Source organism: Bufo gargarizans, chromosome 6 (genome assembly GCF_014858855.1).
Source record: "Bufo gargarizans isolate SCDJY-AF-19 chromosome 6, ASM1485885v1, whole genome shotgun sequence".
In the NCBI taxonomy this organism is placed as follows: domain Eukaryota; kingdom Metazoa; phylum Chordata; class Amphibia; order Anura; family Bufonidae; genus Bufo; species Bufo gargarizans.
Genome location: NC_058085.1, coordinates 347,312,495 through 347,337,863, shown reverse-complemented (window position 1 = coordinate 347,337,863; position 25,369 = coordinate 347,312,495). Strand labels below are relative to the sequence as shown.

Sequence of the window (25,369 nt, the reverse complement as noted above, 5' to 3'; positions counted from 1 at the left end):
CTGGCGGAGTCTCCGCCGCCTTGGTGGCTCATCGTCATCCGATGATGATGAGGAGGATGCTGATGATAAGAGGAATGTGGGGTCATCCTCATCCTCACTGGGGCTCTCGGAGTCGGAGGCAATCTGGGCATATGCCTCCTCGGCCGAGAACACCCGGCGGGCCATGGGTGTGTGTGCGTGTAGGTGTGCGTGTGTGTAAAACTTTATTATATGTGCGTGTGTGTGGGGGCAACGGGTGTTCGCGTACTAAAAAAAGGAAAAAAGGGCAAGTGTTAGGAAAAAAAAAAAGTTGCTGATTAGCGGTACAACGCTGATCAGCGGTGGGGCAGGCGATGCGCTAACAGTGGACGGACGCTAAAGAGTGCCGACCAGTCAGCGAACGCAGAAAAAAAAGTGGTGGTGAGGGGGCTAGTGGTGGTGGTGGGGGGGGGGGGTTGGGGGGAGTGGTGGGGGGATGGGTGGAGGGGGCTGGTGGTGGTGGGGGGCTGGTAGGGGGGGGCAAGTGGCAGGGGGGGGTCTGGGGTCTGATAGATGGATCAAAAAAAGTTTTGTGTAAAAGTTAAAAGGTTTTTTTTTTTTTTTTTTTTTCCTAACTAACTTTTCCCTTCTTTCCCTGCCTAACGATGCCTCTCCCTCACTGACCCTAACCTACCTGGGTGGCGATGGGTGCAGGAGGGTGATGGATGGCGATTAGGGGGACACAGGAGCTGGTGCTGGACGATGCTGCCGGGTGCTCGTGCAGAACAGGAAGAGGAGGGGAGAGAGGAGCGCAGGAAGTTTGAATCTCGCGCCTCTCTCCCCTGCACCAATCAGCACCCTGGACAGCAGTGTTCAGCACCAGGGCCAGCACCGCCTCCTCAAATCCTCGGACTGCGATTGGTGGTGTATAATTACGCCACCGATCGCAGTCTTTTTCCGGTTCATCGGGTCACCGGACACCCGAATGGACCGGAAACGCAGAAAACCGCAGGTCTGAATTGACCTGCGGTTTTCTGCGATCGCCGATACGGGGGGGTCAAATGACCCCCCCCCTGCGTTGTTACGGGATGCCGGCTGAATGATTTCAGCCGAAATCCCGTTCCGATTAACCCCCGCGGCGCCGGAATGCCGATTTTAAGTCAGGACGTACCGGTACGCCCTTGGTCCTTAAGGACTCGGGAAATAGGGCGTACCGGTACGCCCTGTGTCCTTAAGGGGTTAAAAAAGTCAATTTTGGACATTTTCTTGAAAATGTGAAAAGTCGCTTCCAAAGATATGCCTTCTAGAGAGTTAATATAAAGTAGATATAAGGTGAATGTTAATTAAAGGGGTATTCCGATCACAGACAATGGGGGCATATCGCTAGGAGGTGGTGGCCGGAGGATCCCAGATTTCCCGGGGTCCAGCCACCGTCAAACGCTCTCACCATACAAGTGAATGGGAGCGCACAGATGCGCGGCCACAGCTCCCATTCATTTCTATAGGGCCGATGGAAATAGCAGAGCCAGCGGCTATTTTTGGTTGCCCCACAGAAATAAATGGAGCGCGGCAGCGCATGTGCAGGGCGCCCCCGGCCACTCCGTTCTTGGTGTAGGTGCAGATCCCAGAGGTGGGACCCGCACCTCTCAGACACCTCCTAGCGATATGCCCCCATTGTCTGTGATGGGAATACCACTTTAAAAACTATTTTGTGAGGTATCACCAACTGTCTTAGAAGCAGAACATTTTTAATTTTGAAAATGGATTTTTTTTCCCCAAATTTTCTGCAAATTTGGGATTTTTTTAATGAATGAAATTAAAACATTTACCACTAACATGAAGTACGTGTCAAAAAAAATCATCAGTGGGTCTATGTCAGTGTTGGGCCACTGCAAGACTTACCGGGGTCCTTATGATTTACTTGTAAATTTAAGTGCAATATGGTGAATGCTTCTCAGATCTGTAAAGTCTATGATATTAGAAGGCAAACCACAGTAAATGTTTAACCCTTTATTATTTCATGTGACAGATTTCTATGTACATTGTCCAAAATTCTATGCAATTCAACAGATATAAAAAAAATATTCCCACTTTAAAGGGGTTCTCCAGGAAACAAATATTGATGGCCCGATCCTCATCAATATCAGACTGGTGGGGTCCGACACACCTGCCGATCTGCTGTTTCAGGCTGCGCAGCGGGAAACTATATTGTAAACATAGGTGAAGGCGGACAGCACCATATACTGTGTTGTGACCGTTCTGGGGTACTGCAGCTCAGCTCCCATTCAAGTGAACAGGAGGAGGAACTACACATTGTCCAGAGCCTTCTGCTTACATCCGTACTCTGGTAATTTCCAGCACTGCAGCGGCCCAAAACAGCTGATCACTGGAGGTACTGGGAGTCGGACCCCCACCGATCTGAAATTATGACCTATCCTGAGGATAGGCTATCAATATCTGTAACCCAGAGAACCCCTTTACGGTACTTTCCCACTTGCATTTTTCTTTTCCGGTATTGAGTTCCGTCCTAGGGGCTCTATACTGGAAAAGAACTGATCAGTTTATCACCATGCATTGTGAATGGAGAGCAATCCGTTCAGGATGCATCAGGAGGTCTTCAGTTCAGTCTTTTTGACTGATCAGGACAAAGATAAAACCGCTGCATGCTATGGTTTTATCTCCGGCTAAAAAAACTTAAATGAAAAAAAATAAATGACAGATCGTTTTTTTTTTTTTAGATGACACCGGAAAGACAGATCCGGCATTTCAATGCATTTTTGTGACTGATCAGGATCCTGATCAGTCTTACAAATGCCATCAGTTGGCATACGTTTTCCAGCAACGGAACTGCTTGCCGGATCACTCTGCCGCAAGTGTGAAAGTAGCCTTAATAATTCATTAGTAATTGCGACGCCGTCATCAGTATTCGAAACCTGAAAAAACCCTTTAATGTGCAGTAAATGTCGCATCTATCTACCTAATAAATAATACTCTCGTGTATATGAGACATGGCCCCAGGAGGACATTGATTACCGGGTACGTTTGGTTCATGCACCGATTTCCCCTTCTGTCCATTTACATTCAATTTTTAAGGGTTTGTTTGAGATTAGAAAAAAGGGGTTTGCTTAATTTTTCATATACAGCGCTACCCTTCTTCATGGGCTGTATCTGGTATTGCACCTCAGCTCCATTTACATGAATACTGCAATACCAGACATGACCCATGAAGAAGGGTGGCGCTGTTGTTGATTTTTTTTTTTAATCTCACACAAACCCTTTAACTGCACCAATTAAACACCAATCTCTGCATCTCTGCCCTGGCCGACCAGCTTTCTTTGGGCTTATTTTCTCTGCTTTCTCCTAAGAGCTATGACGTGTCAGGGCGGTACAGAGTGGACGTGTCAGGGGGCGGTACAGAGTGGACGTGTCAGGGCGGTACAGAGTGGACGTGTGCAGGGGATGGAGTCAGGACGATGGCCGGTGAGGCGGTCCCTACAGGAGTGGTATACGCGAAGGCTCCCACAGCTTACGAGCCAGGTCCCGGCACTGCTGGATGATGAACTCCGGCGGGATAATGCCCAGGTGCAGGGTCAGCAGCTCGTAGCACTTCACCACCTCCGTCTGGTGATGGTTAATGTAATATCGAAGTAATTTCCTAGAGGGAAAAGATTTTTTTTTTTTTTTAGTAAATTTGGCACAAACCTGTCAAATTCCAAAAATCAATCATTGCAGACATCATATAGTACAGGACAATCTCTAATAAAGATAGAACCAGCCCTGTACCTCACATGGACCCAGAGATCTCCACATTCATTGCTCCAATTCTTCTAAGAATTTTTTTTTCCAGCTGGCAGCTCGGGGGTGTGTCCCTTCTGCTGCAGTTCTCCCTATCACAGCTCGGAGGAAGGGAGTGTCCATCCTGCCACAACTCTCTCCTCATCACAGCTCAAGGGGTGTGTTCCTTCAGCTGCAGCTCTCTCACCATCACAGCTCAGGTGTGCCCTTTCTGCTGCAGCTCTCTTTGCATCACAGCCCAGGAGGTGTGCCCTTTTTGCTATAGCTCTCACCGTATCACAGCTCAGGGGCCATGTCCTTTCTACTGCAGCACTCTCCCCATCATACCCTGGGCGGGGGTGGGGGTGCCTTCAGCTGGAGCTCTCTGCCTGTCACTGGTACAGTTTCTGAGGTGGACGTAGACATAAGGAAAGAACAGCAGGTGGCGCTATACAGATACATTTTATTGAATATCTCAGTAGCTATACTAAATACCTGCAATTACAAAAAAAATGCACAACCAGCTGCTGGTTTTACAAATGTAGGATATTTTGTTTGTGGGATAAATCGATGATTATTATGAATAACAACAAGAATTATTATTCTATATAGATATAATCTACTGTTTTACTGGAAACTGCCCTTAAAAGAGAGGACTCTTCACGGACATTCCCTTTAAAGGGGTTTTCGCACAAAAAATATTATTCAATAAAATGTACCTGTATAGTGCCACCTGCAGTTTGTTCCTTTCCTTACTTCTTTGTCCTGCTCACTGAGAAGGCCGCACATGCTCAGTTTCATCCTTCAACTGCCCCCTGAGCTGTGATAGGGAGAGCTGAGACACGCCCCCTGAGCTGTGATGATAGGGAGAGCTGAGACACGCCCCCTGAGCTGTGATGATAGGGAGAGCTGAGACACGCCCCCTGAGCTGTGATGATAGGGAGAGCTGAGACACGCCCCCTGAGCTGTGATGATAGGGAGAGCTGAGACACGCCCCCTGAGCTGTGATGATAGCGAGAGCTGAGACACGCCCCCTGAGCTGTGATGATAGCGAGAGCTGAGACACGCCCCCTGAGCTGTGATGATAGCGAGAGCTGAGACACGCCCCCTGAGCTGTGATAGGGAGAGCTGAGACACGCCCCCTGAGCTGTGATAGGGAGAGCTGAGACACGCCCCCTGAGCTGCAGCAGAATAGACACTCCCCTTGAGCTGTCAGCTTGATAGAAATCTAGCAGAGCAATGAATGTGGAGATCTCTGGATCCATGTGAGGTACAGGGATGGTTCTAGCTGTGTTAGAAAGAGTTTTTCATGTACTATATGATGATTTTCATTTTTTACATTAGTCATGGATTAACCCCTTTAAGGCCACTATTGCAATAGGCTGATCTCCTTGGATCTGGCTTGCGGGGCCACAGACAATTTGTGGTCAGCTGCTCACTTCTCCTGCAGCGGCCACTACAGGAAAAAAGTAGTATTAGATATGCGGCCATTCAAATAAAAACATGGATGGCCAGATCTCACTAGCTGGTGGAGAACCGCTGCCGGCTCCTAGATTGGACTCCCTAATAACATGCATATGCCTAAGTGGGTTACCCGCTTTATATGTCATGAAGACCTTGGAAAATTGTCAGCCCAATCCTTAGGCCCCCATACACATTAGATAGCAGCCAGATACCATGTAGAAAACGTTCAACACCCCTTATCAGAGAAAATGCCGTTAATTGAACGCGCGCCTCTTATTCTAGATGGTCTCGTGTATACGTGGGAATACCGGGATGTTCTCCCTTTAGTAAGTGAAGCGAGATAACGAAAAGCTCTTTGCATCTAATTAACATTTAAACCAATTGCTGGGTAGAGAGGCGATAATGTGAGATCTCAGCGGAGCACTTCACAAAGACAATCTACACTCCTTAATACACAGCGGTGGAGACACGACAGGTGAATAATAAGACATCTATAGGCCTTAAAGTGGAAGAAATCCCAAAATCATCGTAGACACAAGTCAGGGGGGTCACCTGAGGTCCGAAGGACTCTGGATCCAGTGGCACAGGATCCGCACTGCACTGGATCTCTACTGCAACCTGCTGAGCAAAGACTCGCTAGCCACTTTAAAGGGGTATTCCAGTTGTTACAGATTATCCACAGGATAAGGGGTAACTATTAGATTGGTGGGGCGAGCATGCACACTGCTGATCCGTTTATCTCTATGGGAATTTTGGAGATAGTCGCGTAGAACACTTAGCAATTTCTGGACCTCCCATAGAGATGAATGGAATGGCAGTGCACACGCCCGACCTGGTGCTCCATTCATTTCAGGGGGCTCTATAGGGGTCCCCAGCAGTAGGACCCCCACCAATCTAATAGTTATCCTCTATCTTGTAACAGTCGGAATACTCCTTTAAGCTAGACATACACACTAGACAAAGGTTGGCCGAACCACCCAATGATTTCAGCAGGGCGGGCTGACCATATAACGTGTCGGGGCCTCCCAACTCTCCCCTGACCACAAATGTTAGAGGAGACAACGATCACGCAGTTTGGTCCAGGGGTATTTGGCAGCTACTTTCTCCGCTCTCCCCATTCAAGAGACATACATGCTTAGCCAAGTTTTCATACGTATGGGGGGGTCGGGAGACATAGCGGTCACCGAATGAGCGTTCAGAAGACAGCTATGTAATATGTATGGCCAGTGTCAGTCAGTTACAACGTAATAACAATTCTGGAGAATCTACTCTTATGACTCTATGCTGTGCCTTTGCTCTGTTATTTCTACTAGAAATGTATGAATGAATTAGCAGCAGCTGGCAGTAAAGGTACAGAAGGGTGATACCAGTCAGGGGGGTCTCCCTGCCCAGTCTGACACCAGCAGCACTGATTGGACAGAGTCAGACACACCCACTACTGGTAACACCCAGCAGTACCTTTACTGCAGACTGCTGGAAATTTATTTGTAAACTTCTAGCAGGAATAATAGAGGAATGGCACAACATAGAGGCATGAGAATAGATGCCCCAGAATTGTTATTACATGGGGGATGCAAGAAGTTACTAAAGCTGACATGTCAGGGGAGGGGACAGGTCTATTCATACAGGAATTGGGTGGTGGTCTAAGCTTGTGGACTCAATTTCTCATATACTTTGCATTTCACATTCTGGCCACGACCCCTGCTTGCTGTATAGGCTGCACTACTCGTTTTTGCTCATAATCACCGATGTGAGAACTGGGCCCAACAATGCGTGAGTGCAGGGAAATGTATCAGAGGTCATTGTACTGACTGGATACAATTGAAGCAAACTCTCAGCTGTGAGGAGTATTAGCTCAGGACAGGTTTTCAGTCTTTGGATGGAAAAAAGAATGTTCCTATTTATTGAAAGCAAGCAGGGATCTTGGAAAAGTGAGGGATTAGATCACAATGTATATAAGAAAGTTGCAGAACTTTTCATTATACTATGAGTCAAGGGGTTGTGCCAAGATTTAGACTTATAAATGTCTGATCATGGAGTCTAACCGCTGGGACCCCTATCAGTCGTGAGAATGGGGGTCTGTACGAATGCGGCAGCGCATGTGTCCTTCTGCCCACTCGCCTATATTTGTCAGTCCCATAGACTTTCAATGGAGCGACAGTGCACATGCTTGACCACCAGCTCCATTCAAACAGGGACACGGGCCCCCCATTCTCATGATCAGTGGAGATCGCAGCAGTCAGAATCAGATGTATCAGGCACGTATCCACTATGCCAGTGTTTCCCAACCAGTGTGCCTCCAGCTGTTGCAAAACTACAACTCCCAGCATGCCCGGACAGCCTTTGTCTGCATGGGCATGCTGGGAGTTGTAGTTTTGCAACAGCTGGAGGCACACTGGTTGGGAAACACTGCACTATGCTATGGATAGGGTATAAGCTGAAATATAAGCACAATCCCTTTAACCCCTATGGGCCTGGTGTATGGAGCAGGTTTAGAACGCCTAGCGCTGTCTTTTACGCCTGCGCTGTTGTGCAAAGACTTGACTTGCTTGGCACCGACCATGTCATTCCACCCAGAAGTGGAGGCTTCCAGGTAGAATGATGTGGTCGGCGCCTGCGCCATTTGAATCTGCTCTGCTTGTCATGAATACAAAGCTAGACATGATGTCTAGCACTGTCAAGGGGGAGGGGGGTTCATTGTGAGCACTAAGAGGGTAGCTGTAGTGGTGCTCGAAGCCCTGCAGCCAGCCCCTTGGTGCTCCAAATGGCTCATCTGCATACTGATAAAAGTACAAATAACAATAGCTATAAAAGAAAGAAATATGTTGTTTTAATCAGCATGATCAACCCTACTAGGCAATATGCCTGGTTTAATGGGATTGATCATGCTGACAGAGGCTCTTTAAGGGGTTAAGCTTTATTAATGTAAAATTAGACAAATTTAAACAACCCCTTTAATTTTATTCAGAAAAAAATAAAATAAAATCATACCATTACCTATAATATTCTCCTGCTAGCATTCCTATTGGAGCAGAGTCGTCTCCAAGCACCGGTACATCAATGGCTTCCAGTTTATCCCCCTGTTATAAGACCACAAATACATGTGAGATATATACAGTATAGACTCACATTAAGGGACAGACACCTGAGGCCCCTGTGCAAGAACAGTACGTGGACCCTTTGCTCTCCACCTGTAGTTGCAACGGGGGTGCTGCCGTTACACCTAGAGGCTCTGCTCTCTCTGCAACTACCACGCCCTGCACTTTGATTGACATGACCAGGCGTGATGGAGTTTACACTTTTGTGGAGAGGGCTCGGCAGTTGCAGAGAGAGCAGAACCTCTAGGTGTAACGGCAACGACTCCATTGCTCCTAGAGGCTCATTTGCATATATCGGTCTCCCTCTTACTAAACTCTCCCCCCTTAAGTCTGTCCTAAATGCTGCAGCCAGGCTCATCTATCCATCCAACCGCTACACTGATGCTACTAGTCTGTGCCAGTCACTTTACTGGATGCCCATCCACCACAGAATACAGTTCAAACTTCTCACCATCACCCACAAAGCTCTGCACAGTGCTGCACCTCCATACATCTCCTCCCTCATCTCCATCTACCACCCTACTCGTGCTCTCCACAGTGCTGCACCTCCATACATCTCCTCCCTCATCTCCATCTACCACCCTACTCATGCTCTCCACAGTGCTGCACCTCCATACATCTCCTCCCTCATCTCCATCTACCACCCTACTCGTGCTCTCCACAGTGCTGCACCTCCATACATCTCCTCCCTCATCTCCATCTACCACCCTACTCGTGCTCTCCACAGTGCTGCACCTCCATACATCTCCTCCCTCATCTCCATCTACCACCCTACTCGTGCTCTCCACAGTGCTGCACCTCCATACATCTCCTCCCTCATCTCCATCTATCACCCTACTCGTGCTCTCCACAGTGCTGCACCTCCATACATCTCCTCCCTCATCTCCATCTACCACCCTACTCGTGCTCTCCACAGTGCTGCACCTCCATACATCTCCTCCCTCATCTCCATCTACCACCCTACTCGTGCTCTCCACAGTGCTGCACCTCCATACATCTCCATCTACCACCCTACTCGTGCTCTCCACAGTGCTGCACCTCCATACATCTCCATCTACCACCCTACTCGTGCTCTCCACAGTGCTGCACCTCCATACATCTCCTCCCTCATCTCCATCTACCACCCTACTCGTGCTCTCCGTTCTGTTAGTGACCCAAGATTAATAGCCTCCATAATTTGTACCTCTCACTCCAGTCTTCAAGACTTTTCTCGAGCTGCACCTACTCTCTGGAATACTCTTCCCCGGAATATTAGGTCAATTCACAACTTCTCCACTTTTAAACATGCCTTAAAAACACATCGTCAGGCAGGCTTATCAAGCTACCTAAACTGACTTTTCCCCGACTAAACCTCCCCCCACCAACTCCTCTGGCCTGAACTCTATATTCTAGTAGTCCCAAACCCGAAGCAGATCGGCCGGCACCACTCCTGTCAGTTCAATAGTGACTTGAATCCTACTTATCACAATCAACTACCTTATGTGTCACCCCCAATTCCTTATAGATTGTAAGCTCTTGCGAGCAGGGCCCTGACTCCTAGGGACCAACACAGATGCCTTCAGCTGCCATGCGCACATGTACAGTTGTGTTCAAAATAATAGCAGTCAGACATCGCTAACCTGATCAATCACGGTTTTTGGTAGAAATGACATTTCTACATGGCAAATTATTTAGTAGCAGGATTTTTCAGTACTGCTTAACCAAAAAGTTAACACTGTAAAAAACATTTTATGACTCATTCTGCAAAGAGGAAGTCGCCGAAGTGATAAAATATATGAAAAACGCTCACGGCTTCGTTCTCAAACCACAGGAAATAGCAACAATAATAATCGCCATCTCGAAACGTGAGTGTGGTGTAGCCCTTCTGAAGATAGCGGCGAGACATCCCGATCAGGAACCAAACCTAGGAAGACACACAAAGCAAGGAGTCGTCAGTCACCGTGAGGAACTATAGTCGTGGCCAAAAGTTTTGAGAGTGACACAAATATTAGTTTTCACAAAGTTTGCTGCTAAACTGCTTTTAGATCTTTGTTTCCGTTGTTTCTGTGATGTAGTGAAATATAATTACACGCACTTCATACGTTTCAAAGGCTTTTATCGACAATTACATGACATTTATGCAAAGAGTCAGTATTTGCAGTGTTGGCCCTTCTTTTCAGGACCTCTGCAATTCCACTGCGCATGCTCTAAATCAACTTCTGGGCAAATTCCTGACTGATAGCAACCCATTCTTTCATAATCACTTCTTGCAGTTTGTCAGAATTAGTGGGTTTTTGTTTGTCCACCCGCCTCTTGAGGATTGACCACAAGTTCTCAATGGGATTAAGATCTGGGGAGTTTCCAGGCCATGGACCCAAAATGTCAACGTTTTGGTCTCCGAGCCACTTAGTTATCACTTTTGCCTTATGGCACGGTGCTCCATCGTGCTGGAAAATGCATTGTTCTTCACCAAACTGTTGTTGGATTAAGTTGCTGTTGGAGGGTGTTTTGGTGCCATTCTTTATTCATGGCTGTGTTTTGGGGCCCACTCCTTTGGATGAGAAGCAACCCCACACATGAATGGTCTCAGGATGCTTTACTGTTGGCATGACACAGGACTGATGGTAGCGCTCACCTTTTCTTCTCCAGACAAGCCTTTTTCCTGATGCCCCAAACAATCGGAAAGAAGCTTCATCGGAGAATATGACTTTGCCCCAGTCCTCAGCAGTCCATTCACCATATTTTCTGCAGAAGAGCAATCTGTCCCTGGTGTTTTTTTTGGAGAGAAGTGGCTTCTTTGCTGCCCTTCTTGACACCAGGCCATCTTCCAAAAGTCTTCGCCTCACTGTGCGTGCAGATGCGCTCACACCTGCCTGCTGCCATTCCTGAGCAAGCTCTGCACTGGTGGCACTCCGATCCTGCAGCTGAATCCTCTTTAGGAGACGATCCTGGCGCTTGCTGGACTTTCTTGGACGCCCTGAAGCCTTCTTAACAAGAATTGAACCTCTTTCCTTGAAGTTCTTGATGATCCTATAAATTGTTGATTGAGGTGCAATCTAAGTAGCCACAATATCCTTGCCTGTGAAGCCATTTTTATGCAACGCAATGATGGCTGCACGCGTTTCTTTGCAGGTCACCATGGTTAACAATGGAAGAACAAGGATTTCAAGCATCACCCTCCTTTTTACAGGTCAAGTCTGCCATTTTACCCCAATCAGCCTGACATAATGATCTCCAGCCTTGTGCTCGTCAACATTCTCACCTGAGTTAACAAGATGATTACTGAAATGATCTCAGCAGGTCTTTTAATGACAGCAATGAAATGCAGTGGAAAGTTTTTTTCGGATTTAGTTAATTTTCATGGCAAAGAAGGACTATGCAATTCATCTGATCACTCTTCATAACATTTTAGAGGATATGCAAATTGCTATTATAAAAACTTGAGCAGCAACTTTTCCAATTTCCAATATTTATGTAATTCTCTAAACTTTTGGCCACGACTGTACTTCAAATACAGGGTCTGAGGGGGCGTGACACAGGGATCAGCAGCAAGTCATGCAGCACCCCCTTAAGGTCTTTCACTAGGCATAACACTGTATATCAGCTTGACCAACAATGTATCAATAGTATGTGCCGAAATATTGGCGTTGCCATTACTCCTAGAATCTCAGGCAGTGAAAATGTCATCACACCTGGTCCTGTCAATCAAAGTGCAGGGGGTGTGGCAGTTGCAGAGACATCAGAGCCTCTAGGTGTAATGGCAACGCCCCTGTTGCTCCTAGAGGCTCATTTGCATATAATAAAACATTTAGTTTTCTCAGCAATGCGGGCACATGTGAACATGGGACCAACACAGATGCCTTCAGCTGCCAAGCGCACAAGTAACAGGTCAACCGGTGTCTTAGGGACAAATGCTCTTTACCACAATCAGGATGAATGATGGAATATTCCCACAAGCAGAACACCAACATACAGGTGTATTCTTTGTGATGCTAATTATCAAACAAGAGAATTCTCCAAGAGTTTCATCTCCAAAGACCTGGAACGGAATTGGTTTTTATTGTGATTTTTATTTTATTTTTTACAAATTACTAATTAATTTGTGTACGTTGTGTTCAAACACCTGCTTGTAACGATTATCCCATTAGCAACCATTCTGCAACCTGTGGCTCTCCAGCTGTTGCAAAACCATTAGGGCCATGCTGGGAGTAGTAGTTTTGAAACTGCTGGAGACCTAGAGGTTGCATACTGGGATTTGTAGTTCTATAGCTTGCTCTGCATCGATCTTTCTTCACAGATCTTGTGCATTACAAATTCTGCCGGACCCCCAGGACACATATCCACCCACCTTGGCTATTGAAAACTGTTCTGTGACTCTATGTCAAAGAGTTTTCTTTGAAGATCTGCCGGCTCATCTGTTAACGCTGCTCTCGCAGCACATTAGCCACGCTGAACGCCCGCACTGAAAATACCTTGTTTTTTATGAAATTCGCCAATACGCTGTTTCCGAGCTCCGTAGTGGATTTATCTTCAATGGTTATGGAAGGAGCCACCATTTGTCCTACTGTGCGATCCACATAAATAAAATGCACCAAGCCAGGAAATTCTTCCAAGTAAGTGAATAGAAAGGTTAAGGGAAAAATTGTCATTTTTGGCTTTCCCTGTGTATAGGATTGCTTCAATAAACTGCAGTAGAAGTACTGAGGTATTAACCAGCCGAAACATTGATAAATGATACAGGGGCAACGGCTGAGTAATAGTTTCTACTTAAGTGGTTGCATCTTTATAGCTAAGGGACACATTCAGGCCAATTTTTTTTTTAAATGTTTGCATTTCACTCATTTTAGGCTAAAAATAGTTTTTTTCAATTGGGCTTTATTAATAATTTTCAGCCGTTTTTGAGATACAGGGGTTAAAAATCAGCTGACAGCTTATGTGAAACCTTATCTCCTGACCTCTTACACACTTATTAAGTCATATCATCATCGGTCTCATAAGAGCTTGGCTATAATGAGTGTTTATGAAGTCAGGAGATCAGAGAACACTTCACATGAGCCGTCAGCTGACAGGAATATGAAGTGATACTCTGCAATTAGACTGATTTTTTTTAACCTGTGTAACTCAAAAACAGCTGAAAATTTTTAATGAAGACCAATCGAAAACTCCTATGAGGGATATGGCAGTCACAGAGATGGGTCAACTGCTCAGGAACCTACTCTATCAGCAGAGTCACTCAATAACAGATTATTTTTACAGTGAACCCAGTCCTTCCATGTATTACATTACATGATCAACCATTCAGTGGAGTCATGCTGGGAGAGGGGCAGAGAGAGCTGTCAGATTTAGTGTCTGGACACAGAGTTATTTACAAACTTGCTGCAGAGATCACACAGGTCAATAAAAGATAAACCTGATAATTTTGAGTAGTTCCTAACCCTCACATATGTAAATTTAAAGTCTCTGCACACCTTTGGGAGCAATCTTTTTTATATACAGTCCTGATCAAAAGTTTAAGACCACTTGAAAAATGGCAAAAAATCCTATTTAGCATGGCTGGATCTTAACAAGGTTCCAAGTAGAGCTTCAACATGCAACAAGAAGAAATGGGAGGGAGACAAAACATTTTTTGAGCATTCAATTTAATGAAAACAACAAATAAACTGAAACAGGCTGTTTTTCAGCTGATCAAAAGTTTAGGACCACACCCAAAAAAGAAACTAAACCCCCCCAAAACAGAAATCCAACTTCCAAACATGAACTCAGTAATGTGTAGCTCTGCCGTTATTGTTTCAGCATGCTTGATGCAAGCGTTTCCATGAGGTGAGTGGGAACATTTCTCCAAGTGGTGAAGATGGCCGCACGAAGGCCATCTACTGTCTGGAACTGTTGTCCATTTTTGTAAACTTCCCTTGCCATCCATCCCCAAAGGTTCTCAATTGGATTTAGATCAGGGGAACACGCAGGATGGGCCAAAAGAGTGATGTTATTCTCCTGGAAGAAGTCCCTTGTCCTGCGGGCATTGTGTACTGTTGCGTTGTCCTGTTAAAAAACCCAGTCGTTACCACACAGACGAGGGCCCTCAGTCATGAGGAATGCTCTCTGCAACATCTGGACATAGCCAGCGGACGTTTGATGCCCCTGCACTTCCTGAAGCTCCATTGTTCCACTGAAGGAAAAAGCCCCCCAGACCATTGTGGCACCCCCTCCACTGTGGCGCGTAGAAAACATCTCAGGTGGGATCTGCTTGTCATGCCAGTAACGTTGGAAACCATCAGGACCATCAAGGTTACATTTTTTCTCATCAGAGAATAAAACTTTCTTCCACCTTTGAATGTCCCATGTTTGGTGCTCTCTTGCAAAGTCCAGCTCTGTGGCGTTGAAGGAAACGAGGTCTTTGAAGACGTTTTTTGTTTTTGAAGCCCTTCAGTCTCAGATGCCGTCTGATGGTTATGGGGCTGCAGTCAGCACCAGTAAGTGGCTTATTTTGGGCCGAGGATCGTCCAGTGTCTTGACAGACAGCCAATTGGATCCTCCGGCTCAGTGCTGATGAAATTGTTTTGGGTCTTCCACTTGACTTTTTTGTTCCATAACCCTCAGGATCATTTAAGAAATTCCAAATGACTGTCTTACTGCGTCCGACCTCAGCAGCAATGGCGCGCTGTGAGAGACCCTGCTTATGCAGTTCAACAACCCGACCACGTTGAAAAAGGGAGGTTTTTTTTGCCTTTGCCATCACAACGTGTGACTACCTGACAGAGAATGACAATGAATCCACATCTTTGCACAGATTTGGCCTTTTAAAGGCATGTGGTCCTAAAATTTGGATCAGCTGAAAAAAAGCCTGTTTCAGTTTAATCGTTATTTTCAATTAATTGAATGCTCAAAAAATGTTATTTCTCACTCCCATTCCTTCTTGTTGCATGTTGAAGCTCTACTTGGAACCTTGTTAAGATCCAACAATGTAAAATATAATTTTTTTCCATTTTTCAAGTGGTCTTAAACTTTGGATCAGGACTGTAATTGCATACAATTCATAAAAGTGAGAGAGTTTTCAATGTCCAATCAGACTGGGTTAAAAAAAAAAAATGATCTGACCAATCTCGTGGTTCTCCCGTTCTGACCCTACCCGGTCTCCATTGGTCTCTACTTCCTTCTCCGGTCTTGTAAATATCCGCTCAGCCAATTACTGGCTAAGGTGGGTCTCCACTGCGGCCAGCGATTTCCAGTGTATTGAAACAGGACTGAGGAGTGGACCAGGGACCTGGGTTATGTCAGGATGGGAGCAGCAGGGGATCGGTGAGGAGAGTACCCGCCCGTTGTTTCATTTTTTGCAATAGGGAGCTCCTCCTCCCTCTCCCCTCTCCCAGCATGCATTCTCAATGAAGAAGAGTGAGAGAAAGGGGGAAAACAGAGAGGGGAAGGGAGACATAGCACATACATCTGCCTGTCCTGTATCGACTATATTACTAGATGGTTTTTGGAGGAAGACACCACTATCATCTGATGGGTATTTATTACAAACTTTCCTGTATTATGGAAGGAAAAAAGAAAACAAGCTATAAAACCAAATAGGCTCCTAAGAGAAGTACCCGCTCTCCCTATGTATCCACTATACGCTCTTCTGCTGCACTTCATATTATATGCTGCGTGCTTTTTATGTTTGTGCTTGTTATACATGCATTGTGTGTAGTATAAAGACCATGGCGGTGATGGATAAGAATAAAACCGTCTCTTCTGTTTATATTCTTTAACAATTTTTTGTATTGTTATACTTTAAAGCCGCTTTGATGAGCAGGATTCACATAATACGCATTTTTTTTACATAGAAAGAAACACGGGAGTGATAATTGTGGGCAGGTGCTATGCCAGCGGAATCCGGTGCGAATGAGAACACCGCCATCTAGTGGTGTACACATGAAATGCAAGTATATGAGCTACCAGGTATGTTTTACTATACATAGGGATTGTCCGGGATTTAAATATTAACGGCTCATCATCAGAAGACGAAATCAATATTAGATGGGCAGGGTCCGACACCCAGTTGTTCTGGAGCTGGAAGTCGACACTGGAACTACAAAGCTCCGTCCGTTGTGCAGCGCTGCTCCCACTGTACAGATTCTGAACCAGCAAGGGAACATGGGCCCTAAAGAGAACCCCTCAGCTCTCCTCCTGACCTGTCTCTTTTAGTATAGATATACTTGTGTCCTCCTAAAGTAATAATTCTGGAGCGTATATTTTATTAAGGCTACATGCACACGAACGTTGTTTGTTTCCGTGTCAGTTTTTTTTTTTTTCTGCGGATATGATGCGGACCCATTCATTTCAATGGGTCCGCATCAGTATGTTCGTTCCGTAGCCCCGCAAGAAAATATAACATGTCCTATTCTTGTCCGTTTTAGGCATTGTTAGATGTTGGATCCGCAAGAAAAAGGGATGGCATACGGATGTCATCCGTTTTTTTTTGCGGACCGCCAAACACATACGGTTGTGTGCATGTAGCCTAAGGGCTCGTTCACACAAACTTATACGGAACCTTTCATTTCAATGGGTCCGCAAAAGATGCGGACAGCACTCAGTGTGTTGTCCGCATCCGTTGCTCTGTCCCGTCGCCCCGCAAAAATTATGAGTCCTGTCCTATTCTTGTCCGTTTTACGGACAAGAATAGGCATTTCTATAATGGGCCTCCTGTTCCGTTCTGCAAATTGCGGAAGGCACACAAGCGGCATCCGTTTGCAATTTGCGGACCGCTAAAAACGGCACGGTCGTGTGAACAAGTCCCAACTCTGCGCTATGCCATTCCTCTGTAATTCCACCTGGAAATGTGTGAATAAATTGGCTATTAGTATTTCCTTTGTCCAGTGCTACCATTGCTAGATTGTAGAGGGGCATACCTGCTGGAAAGAAGAATGGTAACGGCCAGTTGACAACTGATTTATACATTTCCGGGAGGGATAACAGAGGAACGGCACAGAGAGTTAGAAGAAAAGATGCCCCAGAACTGTTAAAGGGTTTCTACCACTTTGTTTTCACATAATTAGGTGTCAGACACTAGCGATCCGCTAGTGTCTGCTCTGCCAAACAATCCTAATATAATTGCTTTTGGGGCAGCCGTTTCGCTAAAAAAAGAACTTATATTAATATGCTAATGACCCTCTAGGTGCTATGGGGGCGTCATTAGCACCTAGAGGATCGGTCTACCTTCACAAAATGCCGCCGCCCAGCGCGTCCCTCCAGCCCGCCCATCTCCTCTGGAATGCGATCAAGCGGATGAATTCTCGCGCATGCGCCGTGCGCGTCTGTATGTGAATGTCCGACCGCTTCCCTGCTCAGACATCTCCACTGCGCCTGCGCCGATGATGTCATAGTGCTCCGAGGAACAGGCGCAGTGGAGAGGTCTGTGCAGAAAGCGGTCGGACATTCGCTGCGCATGCGCCGAATACAGATGCGCACGGCGCATGCGCGAGAAGTCGTCCGCTTGATCGCATTCCGAAGAAGATGGGCGGGCTGGAGGGACGCGCTGGGCGGCGGCATTTTGTGAAGGTAGACCGATCCTCTAGGTGCTAATGACGCCCCCATAGCACCTAGAGGGTCATTAGCATATCAATATAAGTTCTTTTTTTAGCGAAACTGCTGCCCCAAAAGCTATTATAGCAGGATAGTTTGGCAGAGCAGACACTAGCGGATCGCTAGTGTCTGACACCTAATTATGTGAAATCAAAGTGGTAGAAACCCTTTAAGTCATGGGGAATACAGTTATTAACTAAAGCAGATAGGTCAGGATTTTTTGGTTTTAGGTTAGTAAAGTGTAATAAATAAAACATTTCTACAACTTTCTAATAGTCGTCGTCTATTCTCACCATTTGCAAGATGTATGTTTGCTGTCAGTGAGTGAGAACACTCTTGTTTACATTCAAAGGCAGTAAACCTGCACATAGCTCCCCTGCTCTCAGATGGGAGGTGGATACAAATGAAATCTCTCAGGTAGTTTGCTACAATGTATCAGCCTGAGAGCATGGCCTAGACTGGATACCATTGTATCCACTTCTCAGCAGGAAGAGCTATGGCAGGTTTATTGTCCCTGAATGTGAACAAGGCTCCATTCAGACGTCCGTAGTGCATTGCGGATCCGCAAAACACCCGGCCGGCACCCCCATAGAAATGCCTATTCTTGTCCGCAATTGCAGACAAGAATAGGACATGCTCGATTTTCTTGCAGAGCCACGGACATAGTGTGCTCTCCGCATCTCTTCCGGCCCCATAGAGAATGAATAGGTCCGCATCCATTCCGGATAATTGCGGAACGTATGCGGATCCATTCTACGGATGTCTGAATGGAGCCTTAGAGTGTTCTCATTCACTGACAGCAAACACGTATATAGAAAATGGTGAGGAACTGACACAGAGTATAAGAGAAAGCTGTGAAATAATTCATTTATAAAAAGATTTATTTACATGAAACTGGAAATCTGGTTCTGAAATCCCCCCCCCCCCCCCCGCTGTGTAAATGAGGGTCTTACGTGTAGGCGGAGGGCCTCTTTAACTACGACATTGCAGGCCTGTGTAAAGGATATGTCACCATGGTAATGTTTCTCTTGCTCTTCACCAGCAGAAATTCCTTCCAGTCCATCAGTTTCTCTCTGGAAAATGAAAACAAAATCAATCTTCCCATCAACCTTCCTTCCAGACATCTTATCGTCGGGCGGGAGCCTTCACATCTTATCTCCAGCCATACAGGCTTCCTCACTTATACTGACGCTGACCATTTTTCACACAGGAGGCAGTCAGCAGATTCCCCCATTGTCCTGCATTGCTTTACACTTATAGAGATTGCAATGGGGGTCATTTATCTAAAAAAAAAAGTGGCGCAGGCCATATAGATTTGATACAGAAAATGTAAATTTGGTTAAGGAAACATTTAACACAATATTAGAATAGGTTAGCAAAATCCTTGACAGGCTGCAGTTCCCATTACAACCACTGGGTGGCCACAGTGGTTGGTATATGGCAATATATGGTTTTTACACTACATCTACATATGTTCATATTGGGGGAGGGAGGGAATAACTCCTTTTCTTCAGCACCACCCAGCAGAAGACGTTCCCATACAGCACATGCTGGGATTTAATTTATTTTTTCTGCATGTAGGGTATAAACTGTGGTGTCTAAGGCATAAGTAGGTTTATGCAAGTTCTTAAGTGCATTTCTGCAAAATGCCCCTTCACTGCATTCACCATGACTGCATCATATAACTTTTTACATAGGGTGGATCACAGGTCAGCGATAGCATTCCTGTAATATTCATGGTGGTATAGAGAAGTAACATCCAGTATCTCTGGGGATCCAGGGTGATGAAGGGGTTAATATTGATATCCAAGGTGGGCTAGGCTGATTATAGGTTAATATCTTATAGCCTTGGAGGTCTAGGATGGTATAGTGGTTAACCCCCAATATCCCTGCAGGTTTAAGATACTGAAAGGGTTAACACTGGAGGTCTAGGGCAGAAAAGTGTAACAAGAATTCAGTTTTATTAAAATTTAAATAGGATCCGAATTCTTATATCATGGTGGTATAGAGAAGTAACATCCAGTATCTCTGGGGATCCAGGGTGATGAAGGGGTTAATATTAATATCCAAAAGGTGGGCTAGGGTGGTTATAGGTTAATATCTTATATCTCTGGAGGTCCAGGATGGTATTGTGGTTAACCCCCAATATCCCTACAGGTTTAGGAGACTGAAAGGGTTAACACTGGTGGTCTAGGGCAGAAAGGTGTAACAAGAATTCAGTTTTATTAAATTTAAATAGGATGCGAATTCTTATAATAATAGGCGAGCTCAATAATCTTATTCCCATCTTAGGACTTTAAAGATATGTTCAAAATGTCTGATAGATCCAGGCTCTGGCTCGGATATTTTCGGAACTCCGATAGCAATGAATGGAGAGCATTCTGTGCATGCGCAGTGCGCTCTCCTTGACGTTGGAGACTCCATTCTGGAGGTGGGACCTGCACCTACCTGACTTTGTTGGCATATCCTACCAATATGCCATCAATGTCTAAAATGAACCAACCCCTTTAAACTGTCCATCAAACCCAGTAATAAAATCAGCATGCAGTGTGCTCCCCCTAGTGGTGACAAAAATGTATTTTATTTCTACAACTTGGTTTAAAGGGATTCTGTCACCTCCCCTAAGGCAAAAAACGATTTAAAAGCAGCCATGCAGCACAGCTTACCTGGATTAGGCTGTGCTGTTCTATCTTGAAATCCGTCCAGCAGTTACTTCAAAAAACGAGTTTGATCCATAAGGAAATGCGTCCTGAAGGTGCCCAGAGGGGCGTTTTTTTCTTCTGAGAGAGCCCAGTACCGCCCCTCTTTCAGTGCCCAGCCCGCCTTCCTTGTATTTTCTAACCGCCGCCCCCAGCCTGCCACAGCCTCCCCTCCCTCTCCTCCCCCTCCCTCACGGCGAACGAAGTCTCGCACAGGCGCAGTAACCACTGAGGGCTGCGCCTGTGCGATCATCAGGAGACTGAGGGCGGCAGCTTCAACTTCGTCACTGGGCATGCGCCGAGCCCAGTGACGTCCGATGTTAGCTCTTTCCCTCAGTCAGCCTGGTAGGAAGCGCAGAGGATTGCCGATCGGCTGCTGCACCCTGCGCTTTCTCCAGTCTGCCTGCCTTTACTTAATATAATAATACCTAATTCGCCCCAACAAATACTTATTTCTTTCCTGAAGGGAGGGTGGGGAAAGAAATCGCTGGCCGTCATCACTGTGGCAGGCAGACTGGAGAAAGCGCAGGGTGCAGCAGCGATCGGCAATCCTCTGCGCTTCCTACAAGACTGACTGAGGGAAGAGCGAGCATCGGACGTCACTGGGCTCGGCGCATGCCCAGTGACGAAGATGAATCTGCCGCCCTCAGTCTCCTGATGATCGCACAGGCGCAGCCCTCAGTGGTTACTGCGCCTGTGCGAGACTTCGTTCGCCGTGAGGGAGGGGGAGGAGAGGGAGGGGAGGCTGTGGCAGGCTGGGGGCGGCGGTTAGAAAATACAAGGAAGGCGGGCTGGGCACTGAAAGAGGGGCGGTACTGGGCTCTCTCAGAAGAAAAAAACGCCCCTCTGGGCACCTTCAGGACGCATTTCCTTATGGATCAAACTCGTTTTTTGAAGTAACTGCTGGACGGATTTCAAGATAGAACAGCACAGCCTAATCCAGGTAAGCTGTGCTGCATGGCTGCTTTTAAATCGTTTTTTGCCTTAGGGGAGGTGACAGAATCCCTTTAAACAGTGAAGTTTTTGTGGTTCACACTGTAAAATAAATTTGGTTCATGCCGCTACACGTTAGACACTTTTGTTAACCCTTTAATGACCAGGAAGTTTTAGTTCTTTACTCCCAGCCCTCCCAAAGTCATAACTATTATTATTTTTTTTTACATTTTTTTTTGCAGGACAAGATGCACTTTCTAATGGCACCATATACGGTTGCATAAAATGTGGTGGGAAGTGGGAAAAAAAATATATATTCCAAATGGAGTGGAATTAGAAAAAATATATAAACACACCATTCTGCCACAGTTTTTTTTATTTATTTTTTTTTACACCATTTCCTTTGCGGTAAAACTGACCTGTTACTTTTACTCTCCAGGTGAGTACAATTACAGCGATACTCCATATCTATAGTTTTTATTGTGTTTTAACACTTGAAATAAAATAAAATAAAAATATATATATTTTTTCTTTTCATAGCTATATTCTGGCACCTCTAATTTTTTTACTAGTTACGTGTAGGGAGCTATGCGAGGGCTCATTTTTTGCGAAGTGATCTGTACTTTTTGATTATATCATTTTGGGGTTTTGTGATTTTTTGATATCTTTTTATTTAATTTTGTGGGAAGTGAAGCGAACCAAAAAATGGCAAATAGTCTGTTTTGAAAATTGGGAAAATTATTTTTATATTTTAATAGCATAGGGGTTTTGCATGCGGCGATAACCCACGATGTGTATTTTTATTATTGCTTACATATTTTTATTTACAGGGCAATTTAATTCTTCTATATTTTTTTATTTTAAAAAACATTTTTTCCACAATTTTTCTCATAGTTCCCATAGGGATCTATAACAAGCAATCATCAGATGAGCATTAGCATTGGAGTCCATGAGAAATTTACTATGTTCCTATGGAGCCCATAGAAACTAATATGCTGCAGCCTCCTGTCACACAGGAGGACAGGGGTTGCTGTATACGCTCTCTGGTTCCCCCGATCCCCACAGCATACCCGGGAGCGCGCGCTTCTGGGTTTTACAGCAGCCAGATACCGTGGTCACATTTAAGCACAGTATCTGAAGGGTAAAATGTCCATTAAAACAGCAGACACCCGGCGGCCATAGTGCCTGCTGCGCGTAAATTTACTGTCAGTGGTCAGGGTTAAGCTTTATTGCTTGGCTTACTTTGTGCCAAATTTTTTTGCTGGCCCATTTTCCTCCAAACCAAGCCCCCTTGTCTAATGAGCCACAAAAAGTGTCTAAAACATTTAAGTCTGGTGCACGGTATAAATGGCATATTTGGCCAGAATTCTAATGCATTATGAATAGTAAATCTGCCCCAATGTTTGATGGAGCAGCGCCGACACATCATGGAGGGGAGAGTGATTAGTAGGTGATTTTTTTAAATGTTTTAGATGTGCTAATTTGAAGTATATGCATCATTAAAATGATTTTCCAGGCTAAAGATATTGATGACCTATCCTCAGGATGGGCCATCAATATCAGATAAATGGGGGGGGGGGGGGGGGCTGACACCTGACGCCTCCACCGATCAGCTATTTCCTGCAGCTTTCAGGGCTGGAGCCAGCACTTGAATGGATGCAGAAGTACCGCTCTGTTCAGGGTAGTGACCGTGCCGGGCTACTGCAGCCCTGATGCCATTCATTTCTATGGGAGCCTAGCTTTTCTGCTGCCTGAGGGAAAAACTGAAACGGCGCCCCAACCCCCCAATGCCAATTTCTGAACCTAACCCCTTCCCTCCAGCCCTACCGGAGGGAAAACATTACATACAGGGTAATACAGCGCCACATACTGCGCTTCCCAATACTATACTGCAGAAACAGATAACCCCCCTTCGGTTGCCCCCCTCTTGCCCCTACCTGAGGCAATCGCCTCACCTCGCCTCACTGGTGGTGCACCCCTGGCTGCAATAACCCGTCACGGCCTCTACCCTCTGAATGGACCCGCGGTTCTGGCTCCGTTCCGATGCAGGAAGCTGCAGTGTGTCGAGAGTCAGACCCCTAACGCTCAGATATTGATGGCCTATCTTGAGGATAGATCATCTGTATCTTTAGCCTGGAAAACCCCTTTAAGAAGTATCTGCCACTATTACTGATGAACACCTCACTCCCTGAGCAGCGGCAAGTAGTCATTCTTTGTCTTTCTGACAACAGGTTGTCAGGTAAGAACCTTAACAAATGTAGAACCTGAAAAAAGAGCAATAAAATTGTACAAAGTAACAGAACGTATCATTCACCGCAAATCCCAGACGCGTCGAAACTCCGGATTATTAGTGTTCTTGGCTTCAGCCGCAGGCATGTGCTATATCAAACTGCTCACTTCTGAAATATGGCTCATCAGGAATCCCCATACGGTGCGCTCAGCCTAGATGGATGTACAGGTTTATCTTCCATGGCTTACAAAGCGCCAGCATATTCTGCAGCGCTGTACACAGACCGTCACTAATACCATCATGACCTGTGCCCGGTGGGGCTCACAGCCTAATTTCTCATGCACCTCGAGAGCCAGGGCTGGATGCAGGCTTACATGGGCCCTTAGTCTATAGCAACACAGTGGGCCCCCTTATACCGTAAAGGGGTTTTAAATATTGATAATCCATCCTCAGGGTAGGTGATTGAGATCACATCACAGTGGTGGGGTTCCATCTCCTGGAACCTCCACTATAAAACGTGAAGGGCTTGTGGCACTCCAGAGAGTTCGCTGTATACCTAGAATAGCGCCGTAAAGCCAGTTTAGTGGCCAGTGTTGGTATTACAGCTCAATCCCATTCACTTGAATGGGACTGAGCTGCACAAAGGTCATGTGACCGATGGATGTGATGTCACCAGATAATCACCCCACACCACCTCAGGATCAGGAACACAGTAAACAAGAGGAATACGTCAGTGAATGGAGGAAGGAGGCGAGAGCATCCCAGAAGCAGACAGTGTACCAGAGCCTGCAGAGAGACTACAAACTGGCCCCATATCTGGAGAAACTAGGGAACCCCAGAGACTGGAAAATCCTAACCCGCTACAGACTGAGCATCGAATCTGGACGGCATCGTCAGAGCTACATGCCTAGAGAAAGCAGACTGTGCCAGCAGTGCCACCTGGAGGCGGTGGAGGATGAGGCCCACTTCCTGATATACTGTCCCAAATACTCAGCAGTGAGGGACATCCACTTTTGGAGACTGTCTGATCTCTGCCCAGACTTCAGCTCCATGGAGGAGGAAGAGAAGCTGCCCATCCTGCTGGGAGAGGATGAGAACACTGTGGACATAGCAGCACAATATATCAGTGCCTGCCACAGACTGAGAGGAGCCCGATACTCCATGGACTCCGATACCCTGACCCGGGGTGTGTCCCCATTTCTCAACCCCCTATTTCCCCCATACTTTGGCAATACTAATGTATAATTTTATACCTGCCAATAAAGCTTTATTAATTGATTAATTGATTAATATTAGATAGATACAAACAAGTGTTTCTCTGAAAAAATAAAATAAAAGTTTTACTGATGGATGCACAGTGCATTCAAAAAATCTTCAGACCCTTTCACTTTTTGTTATGTTGCAGCCTTTCACTTAATACCCAATAAGGAGAAAGTAAGAGAATGTCTGAAATCTTTGTTATTTTTTGTGGGGGAAAAATGAAAATCTTGCTTTGACATAAGTATTCAGACCGGATCCTCTAAAGTTCTGTCAGGTTGGATGGGGACAATAGGTGGACAGCCATTTTCAGGTCTCTCCAAAGATGTTCCATTGGGTTCAGGGCTCTGGCTGGACCACTCAAGGACATTCACAGTGTTGTCTCCAAGCCACATTCAGAGTTGTCTTGGCTG

The 25,369-nt window shown here is 45.8% G+C and overlaps 1 protein-coding gene across 2 annotated transcripts in view; it reads right to left on the bottom strand.

Moving 5' to 3' along the window:
- Positions 1–2,763: 2,763 nt before the first annotated feature.
- The window catches only part of HPS1 (HPS1 biogenesis of lysosomal organelles complex 3 subunit 1), a 48,214-nt gene continuing 25,608 nt past the window's right edge, over positions 2,764–25,369 (bottom strand). For both annotated transcript variants that reach the window (XM_044297145.1, XM_044297146.1), the window contains exons 15-19: positions 18,845–18,910; positions 12,746–12,890; positions 10,084–10,197; positions 8,194–8,276; positions 2,764–3,613 (exon numbers count right to left, since the gene is read on the bottom strand). In XM_044297145.1, coding sequence (XP_044153080.1) covers positions 3,451–3,613; positions 8,194–8,276; positions 10,084–10,197; positions 12,746–12,890; positions 18,845–18,910 — 571 coding nt within the window. In that variant the 3' untranslated portion in view covers positions 2,764–3,450. The remainder of the gene's footprint in view (positions 3,614–8,193; positions 8,277–10,083; positions 10,198–12,745; positions 12,891–18,844; positions 18,911–25,369) is intronic.